At 48.2% G+C, this 21763-nt stretch overlaps 1 protein-coding gene across 2 annotated transcripts in view; it reads right to left on the bottom strand.

The window, feature by feature from the left end:
- The window catches only part of MILR1 (mast cell immunoglobulin like receptor 1), a 270232-nt gene that overhangs the window by 18830 nt on the left and 229639 nt on the right, over nt 1-21763 (bottom strand). For both annotated transcript variants that reach the window (XM_069655003.1, XM_069655002.1), the window contains 2 exons: nt 10354-10416; nt 6441-6523 (listed from right to left, as the gene is read on the bottom strand). In XM_069655003.1, the coding sequence (XP_069511104.1) occupies nt 6447-6523; nt 10354-10416 (140 nt within the window). In that variant the 3' untranslated portion in view covers nt 6441-6446. The remainder of the gene's footprint in view (nt 1-6440; nt 6524-10353; nt 10417-21763) is intronic.

Below are 21763 nucleotides of genomic sequence, written 5' to 3'. Positions count from 1 at the left end.
TGGAGTGTTGGCGGGGGGAGGTGACAGGGGTTTCCAATTCCCTGAAGATGGCAAAAATGTCCTTGGTTCCTGATTTTGCATTTGCTATTGAGTTGAACGAGGATGCTTTTGCTTTAATGATGGCCGTTTTATATTCTTTGGTGATAGACTTAAAAACTGAGTTTGAAGAGTCTTTTGAGTTTACTTTCCAATGGGAGAGCACCGTCCTTTTTTTTGCCCTAAGCTCAAGCAGTTCTTGGGAAAACCAGGCGTATATAACAAGAGATAACCAAGGAGTGTGAGTGAAACATATTCAGGAGGAAAATAAGCCTGACAGGAGACCAGGCAGTCTATTAAGATTAAGATTGCCAATCAAGTTACTTTGAATACTAAATCTGTTGACTTAAAAAAACTCAAGGAACTGCTATTAAGTGAAGGGAAATCCAGGGGAAGGGAATTAGCACTGTGAACTGTATCCACCTGGGACATTTGTGTTGGAGTTAAACATTTCTTCTTTTGAGCATTTGTACACATTTCCCTTTCACGTTAGAGTTGATTTTAGAATATGAGGGTCACAATAGTACTTTGGACACAGGACTGATTGTTTTGGGCACCCTGATGAAGTACCTACCGATTAGTTTTGTTTTGGTAGGGAAAATATCTCTAGAGGCATTTTCCAAACCCACTTTTGTTTAATAAAAGTCTATGACCAAACCCATGAGCCCACTGTGTCTGAGTTTTTTTTCCTGGCCCTTCACAGACCTCGGGTGTCTTCTAGGACACGTCTGCTTGAGGATTATCATAGGTGTGCAAGGACATTTACTCTTTCTTGCCATGCCCATCAATTGTTGTTTATTTCGGAGTCTCCCGTTAAGATGGCAGTATTTCTCGGAGTTCAGTGGGACCTTTTTAGCCACTGTGTATCAATTTGTGGGAAAGGTTCCAAAAGCTGTGTCTGTATCCCAGGCAGTTCCATGAAGGAAGGTTGTTGTTTCAGTTTGTAGGGAGTTCCCTGCCCTGGTGTTAGTCCTCTACCCCTACTCTTAATACCCAGCTGCAGTCTGCCGCAACTGTGTATACCACTTCCCACAAGGGAGTACACTTTAGGTTATTGATATCCTCTGTGGTAAATCTAAAATAGGGTGCATTTGAAAAAATTTCCGTTTTTGCACCTACCATGTTACAGGTAGTGTAACAAATATCATGGCGGTATTACAGGGGCAAACACCTGGTCGTAAATACCACTGGATATCAAGGTACAAAATGTGCTGTTTGTATCAAAATGTCAATCGCCACTGATTTTTAAAAATGTATTTTCTTGTACAGAAGAGTCCCAATGGTAACATTGGAAATAGGTACCTTCTCCCACCTTTCCCATGTAATCCATAAAAGGGAAAGAACTGATGCTTTTGTGCTTTAAAACAAATTACAATATGGGTACAAATTACTTCTTTACACTACCCATTTCCACCCTCAGAATGAGCTGGGAATTGAAGGAAAAACATATTTTCAGTGCCGTTTCTGAAATATCATCGGCAGCATTTCAGGAAATCCACCACCATGAATACTGGTACAGTGGTATTCCTCCAACTGGATGATTTCTCAGATTACCCCCAGTGGTAATGGTGAACACTGTCATTGGCAAATTGCCTTTAACATCTTCCCAAGATGTAATAATGCCGTTTGCACATTGACTTCACTCTTAGAGTGAAACTGCATGTCTGCTGTTTAATATCTGAGGTTCTACTTTTGGCAGTATCCTCCAAAGCTACTTGTATGGGTGGTTACCTGCATGTGTTGCTTGAAATAACTTAGTAGATGAAGTCTTTCCTCACAGGCAAAACAGAAGTCACTGGGATTGCCCGATTCAGGTCTAACTCACGCAGCAAACCCTGGGGAGCACCGCACGGGTCAGGATTATCAATATGTACATGGCCTCACCTATGAAACTCATCAAAAAGCACAGGCGTACCTGTTACAACCATGCAGATGATACATAAATCAACTATACAAAAAAAACACCAACAAGGATACAAACGCCAGCTGCCTCACGTAAGCGAGCACATGGATGACAGTTCAGAACTTAAAACCCAAACTGGACAAGACAGAAATCATGATTGTTTCAACCAATGTCACATCAGAAGCATCGTTATCCTTGGATATGGTAATGGGCACATGATGGGAACCTTCAAAAATCATCGTAAAAGAATATTATGATTCTTATGTAGAGAAGTACTTTCATCATGTATGCTCAGTTAGGCGAATCATGCCTTTCCTCGCCTTCCCCCACAGGAACTTACCCATCATATCACTGGTTTTCTCAAGAATCCATTTTTGCCAAAATCATGTATCTTGGCGTTCTTGATTGCCTTACTAAGAAGCTTCAATGAATCACGAAACCACAGCAGCAACTACTCAAACTCTACAAGAGCGAACACGCAATGCTCTAGGACTACCTCAATGGCTATAAACCAAGAAAATAATCCCTTTTAAAGCACTCGGCGTCATTCACAGAGCCCTTCAGCGCCTGGCAAAGATCTCCAAATACCAATCAAGAACGTCACTGAGATCCACTGACATACAGTGCTGGAAAGCACATGCTATGCCAGAAAGAGCCAGGGAGGAAATGTCCGTCTCCAACACTCCAGCCAAACTCTGAAACATACTTCCAAAGGGAGCCCGCACTCTCTGGATCACCTTACCCTCAGGAAACCTTTAAAGATTGGGATTTTTAATGTCTTCTTATTGAAGGCTCTGCTGTCTCTACCCCAGCAACTCTATAGGCATCAAGTCGACCATAGCCCCAGGTATAAGCCTGACCAATGGGTTCTAGTCTAACCAACCAGCCAATGAGCTTACTGCTCTATGCCAGCACAATTCTATTCATAGTACAATGTGGCGTTGGCTTCCACTTGTCCCACAGAATGCTAGCTCGCTGTCCAACAGGAAGAGGTTAGGTAGCGCCCTGCCTCGCTCCCTGGTGTTCCAGCATGCTTTGCACTACACTGGGATTTGCGCTCAAGCAGCTATGCTGCATGGGATAAAATACTATTTCTGGTTCCTTAGGGCTCACTGTAAGCTTCCCCTCTTACCCGCTAATATAACAACTTCTGCTCTCAGGCACACTTCCCGCAGACCAACTTGTGCACATCATTTTAATTCCCCACTCTATAACCAACTTACATGCCACAGCCCCGCCCAAGGGGCACACAAAATGCCCTTCTGGACACAGACTCTGCTATGCCCCTGACACAGAACACCTCGAGCCTCACTGTGCAGGGCGGAGGCTACTTCCGGTCTGCGCACATCACCACTACAGCCATTCTGGACACAAACTCTGCTATGCCCCTGACACAGAACACCTCGAGCCTCACTGTGCAGGGCTGAGGATACTTCCGGTCTGCGCACATCACCACTACAGCCCTTCTGGACACAAACTCTGCTATGCCCCTTACACAGAACACCTCGAGCATCACTTTGCTGGGCTGAGGATACTTCCGGTCGGCGCACATCACCACTAAAGCCCTTCTGGACACAAACTCTGCTATGCCCCTGACACAGAACACCTCGAGCCTCACTGTGCAGGGCTGAGGATACTTCCGGTCTGCGCACATCACCACTACAGCCCTTCTGGACACAAACTCTGCTATGCCCCTGACAGAGAACACCTCGAGCATCACTTTGCTGGGCTGAGGATACTTCCGGTCTGCGCACATCACCACTGCAGCCCTTCTGGACACAAGCTCTTCTATGCCCCTGACACAGAACACCTCGAGCCTCACTGTGCAGGGCTGAGGATACTTCCGATCTGCGCACATCACCACTGCAGCCCTTCTGGACACAAACACCGCTATGCCCCTGACACAGAACACCTTGAGTCTCACTGTGCAGGGCTGAGGATACTTCCGGTCTGCGCACATCACCACTACAGCCCTTCTGGACACAAGCTCTGCTATGCCCCTGACAGAGAACACCTCGAGCATCACTTTGCTGGGCTGAGGATACTTCCGGTCTGCGCACATCACCACTACAGCCCTTCTGGACACAAGCTCTTCTATGCCCCTGACACAGAACACCTCGAGCCTCACTGTGCAGGGCTGAGGATACTTCCGATCTGCGCACATCACCACTACAGCCCTTCTGGACACAAACACCGCTATGCCCCTGACACAGAACACCTCGAGCCTCACTGTGCAGGGCTGAGGATACTTCCGGTCTGCGCACATCACCACTACAGCCCTTCTGGACACAAACTCTGCTATGCCCCTGACACAGAACACCTCGAGCATCACTTTGCTGGGCTGAGGATACTTCCGGTCTGCGCACATCACCACTAAAGCCCTTCTGGACACAAACTCTGCTATGCCCCTGACACAGAACACCTCGAGTCTCACTGTGCAGGGCTGAGGATACTTCCGGTCTGCGCACATCACCACTACAGCCCTTCTGGACACAAGCTCTGCTATGCCCCTGACAGAGAACACCTCGAGCATCACTTTGCTGGGCTGAGGATACTTCCGGTCTGCGCACATCACCACTACAGCCCTTCTGGACACAAGCTCTGCTATGCCCCTGACAGAGAACACCTCGAGCATCACTTTGCTGGGCTGAGGATACTTCCGGTCTGCGCACATCACCACTACAGCCCTTCTGGACACAAGCTCTGCTATGCCCCTGACACAGAACACCTCGAGCCTCACTGTGCAGGGCTGAGGACACTTCCGGTTGGCGCACATCACCACTAAAGCCCTTCTGGACACAAACTCTGCTATGCCCCTGACACAGAACACCTCGAGTCTCACTGTGCAGGGCTGAGGATACTTCCGGTCTGCGCACATCACCACTACAGCCCTTCTGGACACAAACTCTGCTATGCCCCTGACAGAGAACACCTCGAGCTTCACTTTGCTGGGCTGAGGATACTTCCGGTCTGCGCACAACACCACTACAGCCCTTCTGGACACAAGCTCTGCTATGCCCCTGACAGAGAACACCTCGAGCATCACTTTTCTGGGCTGAGGATACTTCCGGTCTGCGCACATCACCACCTCAGCCCTTCTGGACACAAGCTCTGCTATGCCCATAACAGAGAACACCTCAAGCCTCACTGTGCAGGGCTGAGGATACTTCCGGTCTGTGCACATCACCACTAAAGCCCTTCTGGACACAAACTCTGCTATGTCCCTGACACAGAACACCTTGGGCTGAGGATACTTCCGGTCTGCGCACATCTGCTTAGCAGTGTCCCTCTCTCCCCACCAGCCCTGCCCGCCACTCTCCCCTTCAGATCTGCCAGAGCTCCCGGAGACCATGCAAATGGCAGTGGTGTGTAGTAGTAGAGATCCTAGCATCATGTCATACAATAACATACACATTGCTAAACTTTAGCAATTTGTGTCACCATTTAAACGATTGAAAGGTACACTGATGCCAGGAGAAGGGTGCGTTCATACACCATTAATTATATGCATTACTATTTAATGCAGACTAACATTGGGTTTTTGTAGAACAATGACTTCTCAAGACTGCGCCAAAAAAGGTTAGCACAAAAACTTCATTGGTTATCGTGAGTTCATTTTATTTTCCGATGCCCATAAACTGACATGTGGTTCAGCTGGTTACAGCCTTTTTAAAAACAGGGCATAGTCAAATTCGGCTCTTGTTACGTGATATTATGTTGAACTGATATTTTCAGAGGGAGGGTATCATCTCATTATCAGAGTTCAACCCTGTCGCAGTGGCATCTAAAGAACAATTCTTGCTTCAGCTTGCCTCAGTCTCAAAAGTATGTCGCCCCCATTTTCTCTGTCCTTATGTCATGGTTGACCCATGGTTATTTGAACTGTATATAACAAACATCATTGCCTTTTGTAATTTCATGGTTTTATAACATATGGTAAATGTGGCTTATTGTCATGTTATGGAGACACAACATGTGCTCATGAACGTTGAATGGACTAGGACTATGCCCTGTTTTAAAAAAGGCTGTAACCAGACGAAACACGCGTCAGTTTAAGGGCATCAGAAAATAAAATGAACTCATGATAACCAATTCAGTTTTTGTGCTAAACATTTTTGGCGCAGTCTTGAGAAGTCACTATTCTACAGTAATCATTAGCGGTTTCTGGCTATATCTGCTTTCTAACAAGACGCGACAAACTATCATCATATAATCACAGATACAATGAAAAAGTGACAGCTAACCGAATGAAATAGGCTTTAGAGAGGAGTCGCCGCCCGACCAGCTTTCACTAAAGCCAGGCTCCCTCTCTTAACATTGTGTTTTGCCGACTGCTTCCTATAAACACTGATAGATCGCTATAGAGTAAATTTACTTGAACTGTTTAGCATTGAACCTGCACTGTTGCAGCACGCTGGCCTTGGTAATGTGACACAGAGCGCTTTCTTTTCAATAGTTGCTAACACAGAGCACTAGGACTAATTGGCTACCATACACTTACCTGTCATCAGCACTCCTCCCCTTCCTGGTGCTCCTTTATATGGATTAGTGAGTATTCCACTGCAGAGTCCTCCCTTTCTGTCACTGAAATGGGAAACATACGCATTAAGCTGAATAAAGAGCACACAAACCTTATGGGACAGTGACAGCGTCAATCATTTTCTCCAGTGGGAAGGGTTAGGTCTTGAGGATATTAGCACCAGGAGTTGCCATTGGAAGTGCATACTCAAAGCAGGGATAATGGGCGCATTTATTGTCCCCCACCCAACGCCCAAGAGGAGGTGAGTAATACTATCAGCATTTAAAAAGGCAAGTCACGATTGAAGGATATTTGCGGTGTGCCGGGAAAGATCACCCTGACATTGATGGCATTCGTATAGTGCCTACTGCCATTGGTATGGCCTCGAAGCGCTGTGGTGGTGAACGCATTTAGGAGGTCCGAGATGTGAGATGTGGTGGTAGGGTTCTAAAATGCGTGTGTGCATTTATATCCTGCACCAATGTAGGTTGCAAGTGGCTAGGTCCCAATAATAGAAAATGCATATGTGCATTTGTCAGGGAGCCTGAGGTAAGCGCGGAGTGTCTAGGTCCATACTAGTGGCCCATAGAACTCAGGGCAGGAGGAGAGTCAAGGAGAGTGATTATGTGCACAGCTGGACTGAATTTTTATTGTGGGACTTGGCTCTATTTTATTGGAAGTGGTGATGCGTGTTTGGGTGCGAGAAGTCGAGCTGTATTTTTATTGCAGATGCATGGGAGTGAGTGACCGTGGCCATGCCCTGGGAGGGGTACAGCTCAGTTCTATTGTGATGGAGTGCAAGACATTGTAGAGGAGCAGGGTTGAGACTTAGTTGGAGCAATGCCATGCCGGGATTCTCATGGTGCCTGACTGAGAAGTCCCTGCATAACAACCTGATGATAGGAGAGTTTATGAATCTGGCCTACTCCATGCAGCAGCAATGCTCCAATTAAAATGGCAGGGGAAGAGTGCATAAGGGATTACAGATTGCGTTCCCCATGCTAATACCAGGTATCCATGGAAGATTGTCCCCTAAGAATTCAGTTGGCTTAGTAAACTCTTGTATCTGTCAGATTAGTATACCCATGTAAGTCTAGCCCTCAACAATAACACCAACACTATTCAATTTGTGACAAGTTAATTTCTTTACAGTGTTGCGTATTATGCAAATGTGCAAAAACATGTAAATGACAGAAGGTTGGAGATTTCATATTGCTGACATTCAACTCCTTTTGCAAGCTCAGGACAGGCTCGTCTACCACTACCCTAGTGTGCAGTGTCCCATTGAGTGAGTAGTCCGGGGTATTTTTTTGTACCCAGCCTACAGACAAGGAAGGCATCCTCAACAAGGTTATGGAGTAGAGCGGGATTGGTCCAGCTGACTGCGCCATGCAGTAAAGTGTCAATTTTAGGGTCCTTTCTATTCACAGTACGATCTGTATTTAGTGGCGGAAATATAGCCAACCCTTTTTTGTGATCGAGGTCTCTCTCACCTCCCCCCAATCTCTGCATGGATTGTCTTGTCTTTGGTCCCTGGCAATAGATACATGTAGTTTAAAAAGCCCTGGTTTGCAGCTACTAGCCACCCCGGCCCTTTAGGCCGGGCCTCCTGCAGATGTTGAGTACCACCCACTCTAGCTAAGGGTTCCCCGCTGAGGTTTAACTGCAGTTTAGGGGCACTATAAACCTAGACCATTAAACCCCTATCTCATACAGAACACCTCTGAAAGGGCGGCATGAATCTAAAACATAAAATGTGGCACAGAGGGCTTCTTTTGTGCTACCCTATCAATCATACATTGTTTACCCTACTGCCTTAAAGGCCCCACGAGGTAATCTCTTGCTGGTTTAAGCCAGATATTCCCTCTCTCCTTTGTTCCTCCCAAGATCTTAAGAGTAGATGTGCGGAAAATACACAGGTAGGGCTAAGAAGGATGCACTGGATTACATCAGCTCTTCTTTCCTTGCATAGTGACATTATGGCTTGGTGGTGGGCGAGAGGAGGTTGAAGGATTTCTTCCCAACACTGCCTGTTTAGTGTATCCTATCCAGCCAGGGCTCGAACTCACGGATGATGATCATTGTGGCATTTCTAGCTGACCGTCTGTCAGTCATCCTCAAATATCCTAGGGTAGGATTTCCTCACACATGTAATTCTGAGAAAGATTAAAATGGATATCAAAGCAGTACATGACCCTGGATATCTCTTTGTATCACCTATTGGAAATCAAACCTTCTGCCATGTCCACACAACGTCCTAGTTACAGGTGGTACTTAAAAAAGAATACAACTATTCTAGTGCAAAGGTTCCTGATCATGTGATTTATATAATTGTGTATGGAACTGTTTGCTGAGATTGAGGGTTAATATGTAACAAATCCCTGGCCCGTTCCTACTGCTTCTCGTTGCAATTCAGGTCTCAACCACACCACACTAATGATCATCACCCGATCTGACCGTCTTCCCCAAGCTACATATCACTGTGGCTCATCCTACAGGTCAAACGCCTAACACTGCCCACCCTCAACTGCCTCTTACAATTGACAATATACATTATTGGACATAAGGCCCTGCCATCAATTTCTCAACATGAAATGCTAAGGGATTCGAACCCCCTTGTCTTCAAAATCTGTTGATTTTCGAATGACTGTGGTAAGGGATCCCATGATCTCTTTATCTGATTGGATGAATGATAATGTTGCAGTAGCCTCCATTTGAATGACCACCAAACTCATTTACTATTACTGCCACTTGGTCCTGCGGATTTACCATGGAATTGCAATTGGGGTAACAGCAGAGTCATCCCCTTTTTGGAGCCCATGGGGATTTCATCGGATTTACTGTGAGTGGTAATTCTACTGCAGTAAACACGATGATGTTGGAAGTAAAGTGTAGGATTTACCCCCAGTTCCATCTTGCAGGTGAATCCCCCACTTCACCTCCGTTCTTAGGATTCAGTGGTGGGTTAAGTGGCCGTTACAACATAACTTCTTCTCACACAGCCAGACTCTTAATGAGATCCGTGGGCTTCCCCAACCCTCCCCTGACACACACAAATGCGTGAACCCCATGAATCATGATCATAAGAAGGCGCTATCTGCTCTGTCAATTCCAGAAAATAAGCTAGCCTTGCCCTTCACAAAACGTGTTCTGAAATGGGGGCCAAAATGAGACCCATGTAAAATAGGAATGTATAAAATGTCTCATTGCTCATAATAAGCTGAGGGGAAAATCGATTGGAATTCTCGAAAGCTCCTGTTTTTACCATTACCACGATACTCATAATGAGCCTCTCAATACAAGTTAATGGGCCTCATTCCGAGAATGGCGGTAAGGGATACTGGTCACCGTTAACGAGACCGACGCCGGTAATCCCTTACTGCCACATTCCGAGTTCCCTTTGCGCCCTCGTACTTAACGCCTGCTTTTAGCAGAAGTTAGGGACGAGGGCGCAAAGGGGCTTTTTAGCCAATAGTCCTATGGGGGCTCATTTGGGAATGGGGAAGAGCCCTGGGGAATGGGAAATTACCGCCCTGGTCAACTCGGAATAGGGCGGTAATTTCCCATTCCACCAGGGCGGTGCCGGTATGGGTCGGGTGCCGACCAAGGCCCTGCTACCGCCATTGGTTAGCGCCGGACTCGGAATGAGGCCCCATGTCTACTGCCGGGGCATCACTGTTTCTGCAGTCTTATCATTATGCATTGTCATATAATTTATGTTTATGTTTATTTTGTTTATATAGCGCTTTACGCCAAAGCGCTTTACAATATAACAACAACAAGGATAAACCGCTTGATGATACTATACTTCATGCATACGTTTTATTTATTGTTCGCATAGAGCAGCGTGGCTTACTGGCTGCCTTATAAATCTCCAATAACCAACACTACCCACCTTTGTTAAGCTTCTTAATACAGACATCTGCGTATTCGACTGCAGAATCATCCTGTTTCGTCACTGGAATGGCAAACACATGCATAAAGTTAAGAAAGAAGAACGCAAATATTATCGACAAGCAGTGACCATGTTCTTCGGTAGGAATCCGATTCTACAGTGAAAAGGATATTACCCAAGGCTAGTGGGATCTAGACCCAGTAGTACCCAGTGGACATGCACAGTCATTGAAAAGTTTTGGGCCTCATCATGGGTTGTAGCCCTTAAATCTATCTGTTATGGTATTAGCGCAGCCAATACCGGTCCGCCGGATTACGAGTTGGCGCAAATACAGCTGGACCCAAAAGGTACCAGCACTATTATAGCTGGCGCTATTACAGCCGGCGCTAATAGTTCCGACAACACAAGCGCAATTAGAGCTGTATCACAAGTGCATGCACAGCGGTATAAGCATCGAAAATCGGCACTCATACAACTGATATTTAACCCGAGCCCCCAGCTGGAGGAAAATGAACCCAGGTGCCAGGAATTAAGCCACAGGGGAACACAATGCACACCATAGGGCTACATAAAACGCACCCAAGCCCCAAACAGTGTTTCCAACACCATGCTGTCATTTGCTGCAAGCTGGGACAGGCAGCTGCTCATGCTGCGCCTGGACGTTGAGATGTAGGACAACCAGGCCAGGGCACAGGGAGTACAGGAGGGGAGGTGGAATGAGGAGGAGGAGGGGGGAGGAGGAGAGCAGCCCCAGCAAGACGAGCACCCATCCCCAGGGTCAGGCCATCACCTTGGGCCCTCAGTGACACCCAGTTGGTAACTGAGTACCGCCTGGACAGGGAGACTGTCACTGAGCTGCTGGCCACAATACATGAAGACATTGGGAGCAGGATTAACATCCGTACAGCCATAACCCCAATGGTGAAGCTGGTGTAAGTCCTTCAGTTCCTGAGGAAGGGCACCTTTCAGCACACCATGGCCATGATGCATGGCATGGCAGAGTCAACCTTCAGCGCAGTCCTGGGCCAGGTGCTGGATGCCCTTCTGTTCCATGTCAACCAATACATCGCACTGCCCACTACCCTGGCCCAGATCAATGACATGAAAGAACACTTTTATGCCACTGCATAGCTGCCCAATGTGATAGCAGCCATCAACTGCACCCATGTTGCGTTGGTGGTGCCCCAGGCACCTGAGGTTGTATACAGGAACCCGGAAGCACTACCACTCCCTGAACGTGCAGGTACCTGGGGTCCTGACCTCATCATAACCCACTGCTGTGCCCGCTACCCAGGATCCACCCACAACTCCATGGTCCTACAAAACAGCACACTGCCGGGATACATGGAGAGGCACAGAGGACAACTCACCTGGATAGTGGGTGAGTACAAACCCTGCCACATATACACGTTGAAGCACAAGAAAAAAAAGGGGCAAGACAATAGCCGCAGAAAGCATTGCATGGCAAGAGGAGGCACTGTCAGTACATGTGCTGCCCCTGCACTATTGACGGGGGGCATCCAAGGGTGCATGCACACGTTTGACACTCCTGAACACACACATGGTGATGGACACACACCGCTGCATCACACCACATGAACCACAATGCATCTTGAATGTGGCGCAGTGCAGATCCACACAGCAGTACCCAAAGGCATGTCCACACCTGCCACAGCCATCTGCCCATGTGCAGTCAACCGGGACATGCCAGAGAACACCCGCCACAATGAAACTGGGTGCATGTACAGGAATGTATGGCATTATACAGAAAGGATGCACACCCATCACACATACACATTGCATGGGCTGCATGCACACAAGAATGCTCACGGCTAACATTTGCCAGATACATTGAGGCTGCAGACCCATGCATGAGACAAATGACTGATGTCTGTATTCCAGCCCGTGCAGGTGACTCTGGATATCCACAGCTGGCGTAGCTGATGACCCCTGTGCGTGACCCACGTACACCACATGAGACCACCTACAAGCATGCCCACAGCCAGACACGTGTATGCATAGAGCACATCTTTGGACTCCTGAAGACATGATTCTGGTGCCTAGACTACACTGGAGGGGCCCTGATGTATGCCCCTGACAAAGTAGGGAAAATAGTCTTGGTGTATGTTATGCTCCATAAAATTTGCCTGAGGAGGAATGTGCCCCTATCCCCTGACAGGCCACACCCAGAGGAAGAGGGACATGATGACCATGTGGCAGGAGCCAGGGCAGACACCCACAGGGATGAAGTGAGGGAAGGGAGAGTGGCCCGACAGGCACTAAGAGACAATGGGCCTCATTACGACCCAGGCGGTAAAGGGTTAATGGCACCGGTAGAGCTGCCGGCGCCATTAACCCTCTACCGCCTCATTACAAGGTCTGCTTGTGGGTCCCGCTAAGGACGTCTGTTAAAACCAGGCGTCCTTAGCGGGACCCGCTAGCAGTTTAGGATGCTAACAACGGGCCCGTCATTAACGAGCCCCTATGGGGGCTCAATGGGAATGTACCAGGTCCGGGTCCCGGGAAAGGCAATTACCGGGCCCTCCAAGGTCGGAATGGCCCGGTAATTCCCCATTTCAGGAACCCGGACCCGGTACCCGGAATGGGGGTAGCCATGCCGCTAAAAGCGGCATGGCTACCTCCATACTTGTAATTAGGCCAAATTACTTTTAGTGCAGTGACCTGACCCAGTACACAACCAGCACAGTGTGAATGAAGAGCACAAGAACACAATCATGAATGTCCTTGCATGTTTTGAGTTCAACAGATGTTAATGTAACCTATTCAAACTCCATCCCCCTACCCTCATCCACCACCAACACCCCAGAAAACTATTCCCCTACCCCCACCCACCACCAACAGCCCAGCACACTATACCCCCTACCCCCAACCACCACCAACACCCTAGCACACTATCCCTCCAACTACCACCAACACCCCAGCACACTATCCCTCTCTCTCCCCACCCACCACCATGTCCATGGCAAGGCCGCTCAGGCCAACAACAGTCTAGACATTCACAAAGAACTTGCCTTCTTCTGCCGACTCCCAACGTGAGCGCAGCAGGCACTGGGACTTCTGCCTAGGGGTGCTCTGATGGGATTCCTCCATGGGGGTGGTTAAAGTCGAAGGAATTGATTCAGCCACCTGCATCTGCTGACGTTGGAGGGCATTGCACACTCTGATTTGTTCTGCTATGGCAAAGACCCCCGTGCACAACTCACGCACCCTTTGGCAAAAACCTGTCAGTGAACCCGTGCATGCTGTGATGACACACCTTGTCCTCACGTTGTCGCGGTTCATCCTCTTCGTGGCCCCTTGGATGGCGTCATGGATAGCCTCCATATGGCCACTGTGTGCAGTGGCAATTGCCTCCATTTGCCACTGACTTGCCTCTATTTCATTTAGCCGCTGCATGACCTGCCCTACAGTGGCCGTAGTAGGCGGGGATGAGGAGGGGGTGCCCTGCCTGGTGGGGCAGCTAACACGGGATCCATAGGAGCTGGTGTCAGTGTCAGGTTGCTGGGTGTGTGCGTGCCGGCATCGTGCTGGAATGTGAGGGCTTGGGCTGTGCTCCCTACCACGAGCTGTACTCTCGGTTGTGGTGGGTGTTCAATGGTACAAACTGCAGCCTGTTGTGGTGGCCACTGCTGCATGGTGGCTGTCGCTGCTGCTGCTCTCCCCTTGTACCATCACAGACACGGTTTGCGGGGGAGTGTTCTCCCTGGCGGTGTGGACTGCCACAGTGGTGTCGTCAGTGGCAACTGACGTGCTCCTTGCGGGCTGGGTTGCTGGTGTAGGTGTGACCCTGCTGCGGCAGAGTGTGTTAGGGTGCGTCTTGTGCCTAGGGGTATATTGTCGTCCCCTATGCAGGGTGATGTTGCTGGTGGTGGCACGGGAGGGCGCATGTGTAGATAGCCCCACAGCATGCTCGTCCTCTGAGGCTTCTGGAGATGCTTGTGTGCCTGTAGGGGACATGGGGGGATGGCGTTAGGACCCAATATCTCACGTGTTTTGGCATATACAACGGTAAATACATGGTGACAGGCCTGGCCCAGGCTGTCGGACTGATGCACAGGCCTGGTCCGCTTGCGTTTGATAGTGGGTTGGTAATGATAGTGGCACATGCTGGAAGGGGGTACATTGGGGGAAAGTATTTGGCCATGGGTGCATGGCAGGGGTACATTGCTGGCCTAGCTGTTGCTTCACTTCCACGCATCTGATCCCTATCACCAACTTTACAGTTACACGTGAAGATGAGGGGGGGGGTCTAGTAATTGTCACTGCTAGGTCCCAATGGGGCACTGCTGTGCCGCCGCCATGGCTGTGTGGTGCATGGCGCTTGGATGTGTCCCTTGCCTGCCCTCCCACTGCTCTGGCTCACAGGGGTAGCCTTGGTGCACTGGCACATGGGTGCTGCGGTAGGTGCCTCTAGTGGCTCCCACGCACTGCCCCCAGTCGCAGTGCCCGGCTCATGGGCCGTTCCACTGGGGGATGCTGTGCTAGGCAGTTGTAGTTACATGCAAATGGGGGAGTTGACTCGCCTTCTGGATCCAGGCTGCCAGCTCCTGCCTCGGCTCCTCTGGCTCCCTCGATACCCTCCATCTCCACGACTTTACTGCATCTCTCTTCCCAGGGAGCAAGGTCGAGTAGCGGAGATGAGCCTCCCCCTGTGGCCAGGCTGTCCAGTCTGTGCTGGGACAGGAGTCCCCGGACCCACAAATGGAGGTCATTCCACCTTTTGCGGCAGTCCTCCCCGTCCTGGGGGATGCGGCCTACTGCAGACAACTTCTGGCTCACAGCCTGCCAGATTTTGGTGCAGCACTGTGATGATGTCTTCCTCTGTCTGACACCATAGAGCTCAGAATGGTGGGCCACGACCTCATTCACCAAGACATTGAGCTATGCCTCTGAATTTAGGCTTGCGCAGGGGACCTTGGGCTGCCTTGCCCCTTGCCCTCTTCTGTGAAATTTCAGATGCTCTTGAAGTGTGGATGGCTGCCAGTGTCTCTGATTTTTGATGGATTGTGATTTTCAAAATGGCTGCTGCAGTGTTTCCCGCTCTGGGGGTGACACATTTCCTGCCGGCGGTAATAGCGTACTCTAATAGTGCCGGCAGCAGTAGTGCTATTGGCGCTGGGTTTTCAGGCAGTAGCCCACTTTCCAGTGCTGTTTCTGCCAGGCGCAATTAGCGTTACCGCGGGGGCCATGTGCACGTGCACGCATAGTTGTGATACGGTCCCGACGTTAACGCCATTTCCACTTGGTGGAAATAGCGCCTGCTTACCGCCAAACTCATGATGAGGCCCTCTGTCTGCATTCACTATATCCCCCAGGTGTGGTATGAAAAACTGATTTCCCTTTACAACTTCTTGATTCAATTCTTCTCCTGCATACAAATACAACAGCATTTCTGCCTTCCCTCACAAATGCTGTAGATTCTTGTAGAGGTTGTCACCTTTTTACACCGGCAAAAAGCAGACAGACTCCAAAGGAATCCATTGTAAACGCCACCTGCCGTGCGTATCAATAGGCAGCGTTTACTTCATTTGCATGGCCGAGTGCAAAAGGGCAGTGTACAAGCTTGTACATCACTTTTTTACATTCCCCTTTTGCACTAAATTGTACAAATGAGGAACATTTGGTGGGGGACCTGGAAAATTATCCCCATGGGGTGTGTGGGGAACAGGAACACATTAGTCCAGGAAAACATCAAGACCTTGCAATAGCAAGTGGCACTGAATCAAAATAATATCAATCTTTGTGTAGACCTCACTAGCCTCAGCATGAAGGACATATGCATCAACTTTCATCTGCCCCCAATGTTTTTACTGGTCTGGTCTCTGAGCGGCGCTTTATTTGTTTTCTAAATTGTATATGAGGAGTGCCTACCCCCAGGCGAAGTTGCAAAGCAGCTCGAAATATGTAGGGTGCCATGTACTTTAGAAGACGACGTTCCAGCCCACAAATACAAGGACGACCAAAGCGGAGCGATAGAGTAATAGCCACGCGGAGCAAGTGTGGAGGACAGCGTTGCAGAGACAAGTGCGCATCTCTAAAGCTTCAGCTCGACTACTTGGGGTAGCCAGTCACACAAAAAGGGGAACATCCAAAGTGCAGTGTGGTCAGAATCATGTCAGTACCACCACAACCAATGACAGTGATTCATTAAAGTCATTCATTGGAATGGAGTAATATGCCTAAATTGTACATTATTTCTAGACTACTGAATGCCCAATGGCACCCTTGTGAAGAAGAGTACACTACTCGTGGTTAGATCACTGTGACAGCGCCTACAACAAAGTCAGAGAGCCCTTAGTGAAATTGTGACGGCACCATGCGAACTATGGTGCGCACAGCTGGACACCATCGTCCTACTTGATGCAAGTGCATTCTGCCCAAAAGCAACCCTCATACGGGTAGATTGACACATGGAAAGGACCATGTCATTCCCCTCAGTCACTAACCGACACCAAGCCAAACAGAGTCCGAGAAAGCAGAATGCTGGCCTGCGCATGGGCCGGATCCCTTGATTTCCACATGCACCTCTCCGGAAGACTCTTTTCCTACAGACCAATCACAAACCACTTGTAAATGTTTTACGGCCAATGTATTCCTGAAATCTCACGCCCAGTTGGTAATGAAAATGCAATAACTCACTTCAACTGTAGAGTATATTCTAGGATGGCAGAGCAGAAAAGTTGCCTGTCCAGGCTACCCAGCGTGGGCCATAGTGGAAAGCATCCCGCCAGTGTGAGAGCATTTTAGCAGGGCATATGCAATGTGCATGAACACAATACCCCTGATAAGTACACATGAGGAGGATAACACCATAACTGCAGTTCTGGAACTAGTTCATAGGGATTAGCTAGGTCAGGGGAATCTGGCAGAAGCCCTGCAGCCATATTGCACGAGGAAGAACTCTGCGTACATATGCAGCTACTGGTAAGTGAATAGGACCATTTGCATTGATCACAGTACATGTGCAATAGCCTCATGTGGTGGAGTTTCAGTACAAAAGCATTGTACGGTTCCTCCACCAAGGTTTAGATGTTGAAAATAATGTTTTAAGATGTGCTTTAGAGTGTCAGTGGCAGGCTTCAAGTCCCAGATCTAGAGGGAGCGTGTTCCAGTGACGAGGCCGCCTGACAGCAAAGCGATGGCCACTCCAAATGGAATAGTAGGGAACAATAAGACGGCCAGAGTTCCAGGCTTTCTGGGCTCTGGAAGTGTATCACTATGTAATACCTGCTAGATTCTATTGCTGCTTTGTATACAGAATAATAGAAACACCAATATAGATTTAATATCACTGACCTGTCCTGCTGCCCAAGACGTGAAGTTAATAGAATAACCCTGATACACCCCTCTCTCTTCTCCTGCTAAAATGGCCAGAAGGAGAGAAGTGTTACAGGGAAACCCTCTGGGGAAGAAAGCCCTGTCAGGTCCGGAGTGTTCTTCAATCCGCAATGTTGTGAGGGACTTGCGCGTAATCCTAATGTATCCCAGGAATACAGTTTCCTCTGCGTGTCTGACCCGGTAGTACTGTGTCTATGTTCTTGTATGTAGTGCTCTGGGCATAGAAATCTTATGCCGTGTCTTGCCCTGCCGTTGGAGTAAAGAGGGTTCCCATAAGCTAGATCTCCTGCTGCCCGCTGCACACCGAGCACAAATCGCCCCGTTACTTTTGCAGGAAAGAAAAGAACCCCGAGGTGGAAATCGGATTGGTGCGGAAGCTTGAGAGAGAGTTGGCGCGGCTCGGGGGAGATAGCGAGTCGTGTACTCAAAGATGTCTTGGAAAGCGTTCTGAATCAAGTTGGTAGAAGAAACAGGGGTAAGCGTTGTCTGGAAACAGTAGCAAAGCATCCGAGCGTTGTTCCTGGAAGCACATAAGCCGATCTCTGCTGAGGGGGCGGAGCCTCACAGCAAGCTATGCCTTGCAAGGCTGGAATACAGCAGTTACCTGCGCCCGCCATCTTGGAAGGAAAAATGGATGCCACATGAATATGGGATCAACAATGCCAAAAAGACCACCGTCTTCTGTGGGATATTACACAGTAGATTATTTTTGCAAGATATTCATGACACAATCCCATAGACATTTGTGCAGACAACCACAGACTTGGAAGAGTATTCTGTCTTTTAATTTGAAGCCAGGGTAAAGATGGGTGATGTGCTGGGAGAAGACTCTAAGAGGCAGATTCTGGATAAGTATAGCTCCCAAGTTTACACAAGTCAGAAAGGTTTAATATAGCTAATGAACAGTTAGCAAATGGAGGGTGAGCAACTTTGAACAAATGTATGATGTCAAAAAAGGGCTGCATATAGAGTTAAAGAAACATAAGGTAAATACGGGACCGTAGTGGTGCTCCACAGCAGGCACATAGGGTCATGTAGCAGCAGGTTTCCTTCACTAGTTACTGGGATCTTCCCTCCAGGAAAGATGGTACCCATTAGAGAGCATGTGTGGACAGATAGGCACTAGGTCTGCCCACTAGGACCTTGTGGTGGACTGTATCGAATGAGGCAGAGCGGGATGTATCTGCCCACATCCGTTGCCTCAATGGTATCATCCCACACAGACCGTGTCCTGAGCAAAAGCCTGATTAGCAGGCATCAAGGTTGACATGAGCGATGATTTAAGATTGCAGCTGTAATATGACCACGTTTTCCAGCATTGTCGGAGAAGGATGGTCAAGCGTCTATAGATCAAAGGTTTAAGGGGCTACAGCATTGCTTTATCAAAGGGGGTCATTTTAAGGTGTGTGTAAATCATGAGGGAAAGGCCCCTTCCTTAAATGAAGTGTTAATGGTTAAAATGATGGAGGTGTTGAGTTTTTATTTTTGTTTTTAGCTCGACAATGAGAACAAAGGTGAGGATCTCTTCTTAGTTTTGTAGATTTTCTCAGAGGTCAAAAGACGGTATGTGTATGCTACTTTCTCATTATGAAGGTTAGCTACCTGGTCACAGCATTGGCATGGGCTGGTGTTGTTCATTGAGCTAGTTGGAGAGTACATTTTTCTCTCATGATGTTTCTTCTAGGGGAAAATGCATGCATGGCTGGGAATCTGGCATTGTGAGGCTTCAAGAGAAAAATCTGAATCTCAATGGCCGGAAAGCAGTGATTCATCCAGTTCCTGCGACGGGGGATCTGTGAGAACCTCCATCTCCCCATCTCTGTGTCCTTGTTCGTGTGTGTCTCCTTGGCATGTGTAGAAGGTCTTGCAAAGCTCTACAGGTGAGGGGGGCTTCAACAGTATAGAAGTGTATGCTTAAGTCCTTCATGAATAGAATATGGTGGCCATTGCATGAGAAGTGCCCAATTAGTACTATTAGCTGACTAGGTTTCATCATGCCTAAACAGTGGCATGATTAGATAAGGGAAGCAAGGCCATGAAAGAGAAAGGAGGAGGCGCATTGCCTCTCCCAGCTTCAAACAGTCTCCAACAGACCCTTTCATCATGCTCCTTCACTTGTGTACCTGACAAAGCACGCCTGGTGGGAAGGGAGTCTCTTTCTGCCCCTGCCTCCTGGACTCAACCCGCAATGATTGGCAGGTCTGAGCCAGAAGACCCTGCGTTCTGAAAAATGTTGGTACCACATGGTTCTTACTCCACTTCCCAAACGATGAAGGAAGTTGGGTGAGGGCATGGGTTGGAGGTGGCAGTAGTTGTTCAGTTGGTGGTGTGCTGATCAATGCAGTGTACCACTTTGTTGTTGGAAGGATGAAGGAAGATGGTCAAGTGTGTGTCATGGTATCCGTTGGCGCTCGGAGTGTTTCGGGGCTAGTCCCTGTTTAGTTTGTTGTTGTTCCGCTGTTGTGCCCACATGCAAGGACTGTTGAGTGGTTTGGTGAGTGTTGGTTTTTTGCCTTTGTATGCGAGACATTGAGGTGTTGTGTTGGAGTTTTCTCTGTGTTCTGAGTGAGGAAAAGAGAGCTGGAAATTGAGACTTTTAGGTTGGAATTGTAGGAATTTGGCATGGTCCTGTTGTTTCTCCATGTTGTTCCCTTTATCTTGTTTTGTTATCAGGAGGGAGATGTGGAATGTTGAGTGAGTTTTTGTGTTTTAGTGTTCCCTGAGTGTCAGTTGAAAGGGAGATGCCTGGGTGAGAGGATGCCAGTGGATGTCTCTGTATATATTTTACCTAAATGTACTTACCTGTTAGCTGTGAGTAAAAAAGTTACTCACCCCATCTCGGTCTCCCTGTGTCTTGACTGAAGTACACATCTTTTCAAGAGGCTTCAAGGTAATTTCTGAGGAAGTGGCAGCGTGTGCAGTAATGGTACTGATGGGGCCTCCTACTGCAGCAAGGAAGTACCTTTCTGCATCTGCCTCCTGGGCTGCAGATCCTTTGATTAGCGGGTGTGAGCTCAGTCTCCAAGATAGAGCCGGAACTCCTGGGAAATGCAGTCTGAGTACAGGGTCTACAAATTGTCAACCAAGGCCTTCCTCTGTTCCCTTATGGAGAGGGGAAGATCACTGCAGGACATGTATTGAATTATGTGGCTGGCGCGCTGAAGGCTCGGGTAGGGAATGTCTGGCAGAGGGGCCCAGTATGCAAGAATTGTGCTGGTGGTGATTTCAGCTGTAGGGCCTATGCCCTGTATGTGACATGAGCATCATAAAATGTCACCTTTCATTTCCTGCAAAGGGAGGCTATGTAACAACAGAGTTCTGGGCCATGGCATGCATGAGAGTCCATGATTCAGCGGAAGGAAGAAAAGTGATTGTTAAAACCAGAGCTTCAGGAGAAGGAGTGATGTATGTGGGAGAAATGGAGGGAGGAAATAAGAGAAAACATGAGAGCTGATCTGTGCCTATAGTTCCTTAATGATGTGAGGTAGTTGACCCAGAATGCTGTTTAGATCCATGGTTTGTGTTATGAATAGGTGTCGTGGGATTTCAGGTTGCAAAGTAGTTTGGGTGGAAGAGCAATGCATTCCCTCTGTCCAACACCTACGGCCCCCACTTTCAATGGAGCAGTGTTAGGATCTGGAGATTAATATAACTATTTTTTTTCCAGATTAATGCAGGTGAACATCTCCAGGGCTTTCCAATGTAAGGAGGATGTTAGTAAAAGATTACCTGTGACTCTGTCTCATTGAGGCATGGTTGGTATGACTAAAATGGTGGTTCTTCTCAAACTATGCTACCTTGTTTTGTTTTTTTATTTCGCTTTTACTAGAGTTTTTCAAAAGAGCTCAAGAAAACTACAAATACTTTGTTAGGAACATGTTATACTTAATAAGAGTTATCTTAACTTAGACCCCCAACTTCTCCTGATTACAGTGAGCATAACACCACCCTTGCCCTCCCCCTCCCTCCCCCCCATTGGAACGATGAGTCCTCTTGCTTCTGAGTGTGACACCCAGTTCTCTTGATCGTGAATTATGTGGAATGATCTCAC

The sequence above is a fragment of the Ambystoma mexicanum genome, chromosome 3q, assembly GCF_040938575.1.
Source record: "Ambystoma mexicanum isolate Mex_15411 chromosome 3q, UKY_AmexF1_1, whole genome shotgun sequence".
Lineage (NCBI taxonomy): Eukaryota > Metazoa > Chordata > Amphibia > Caudata > Ambystomatidae > Ambystoma > Ambystoma mexicanum.
This window is presented reverse-complemented; position numbering and strand designations above follow the sequence as displayed.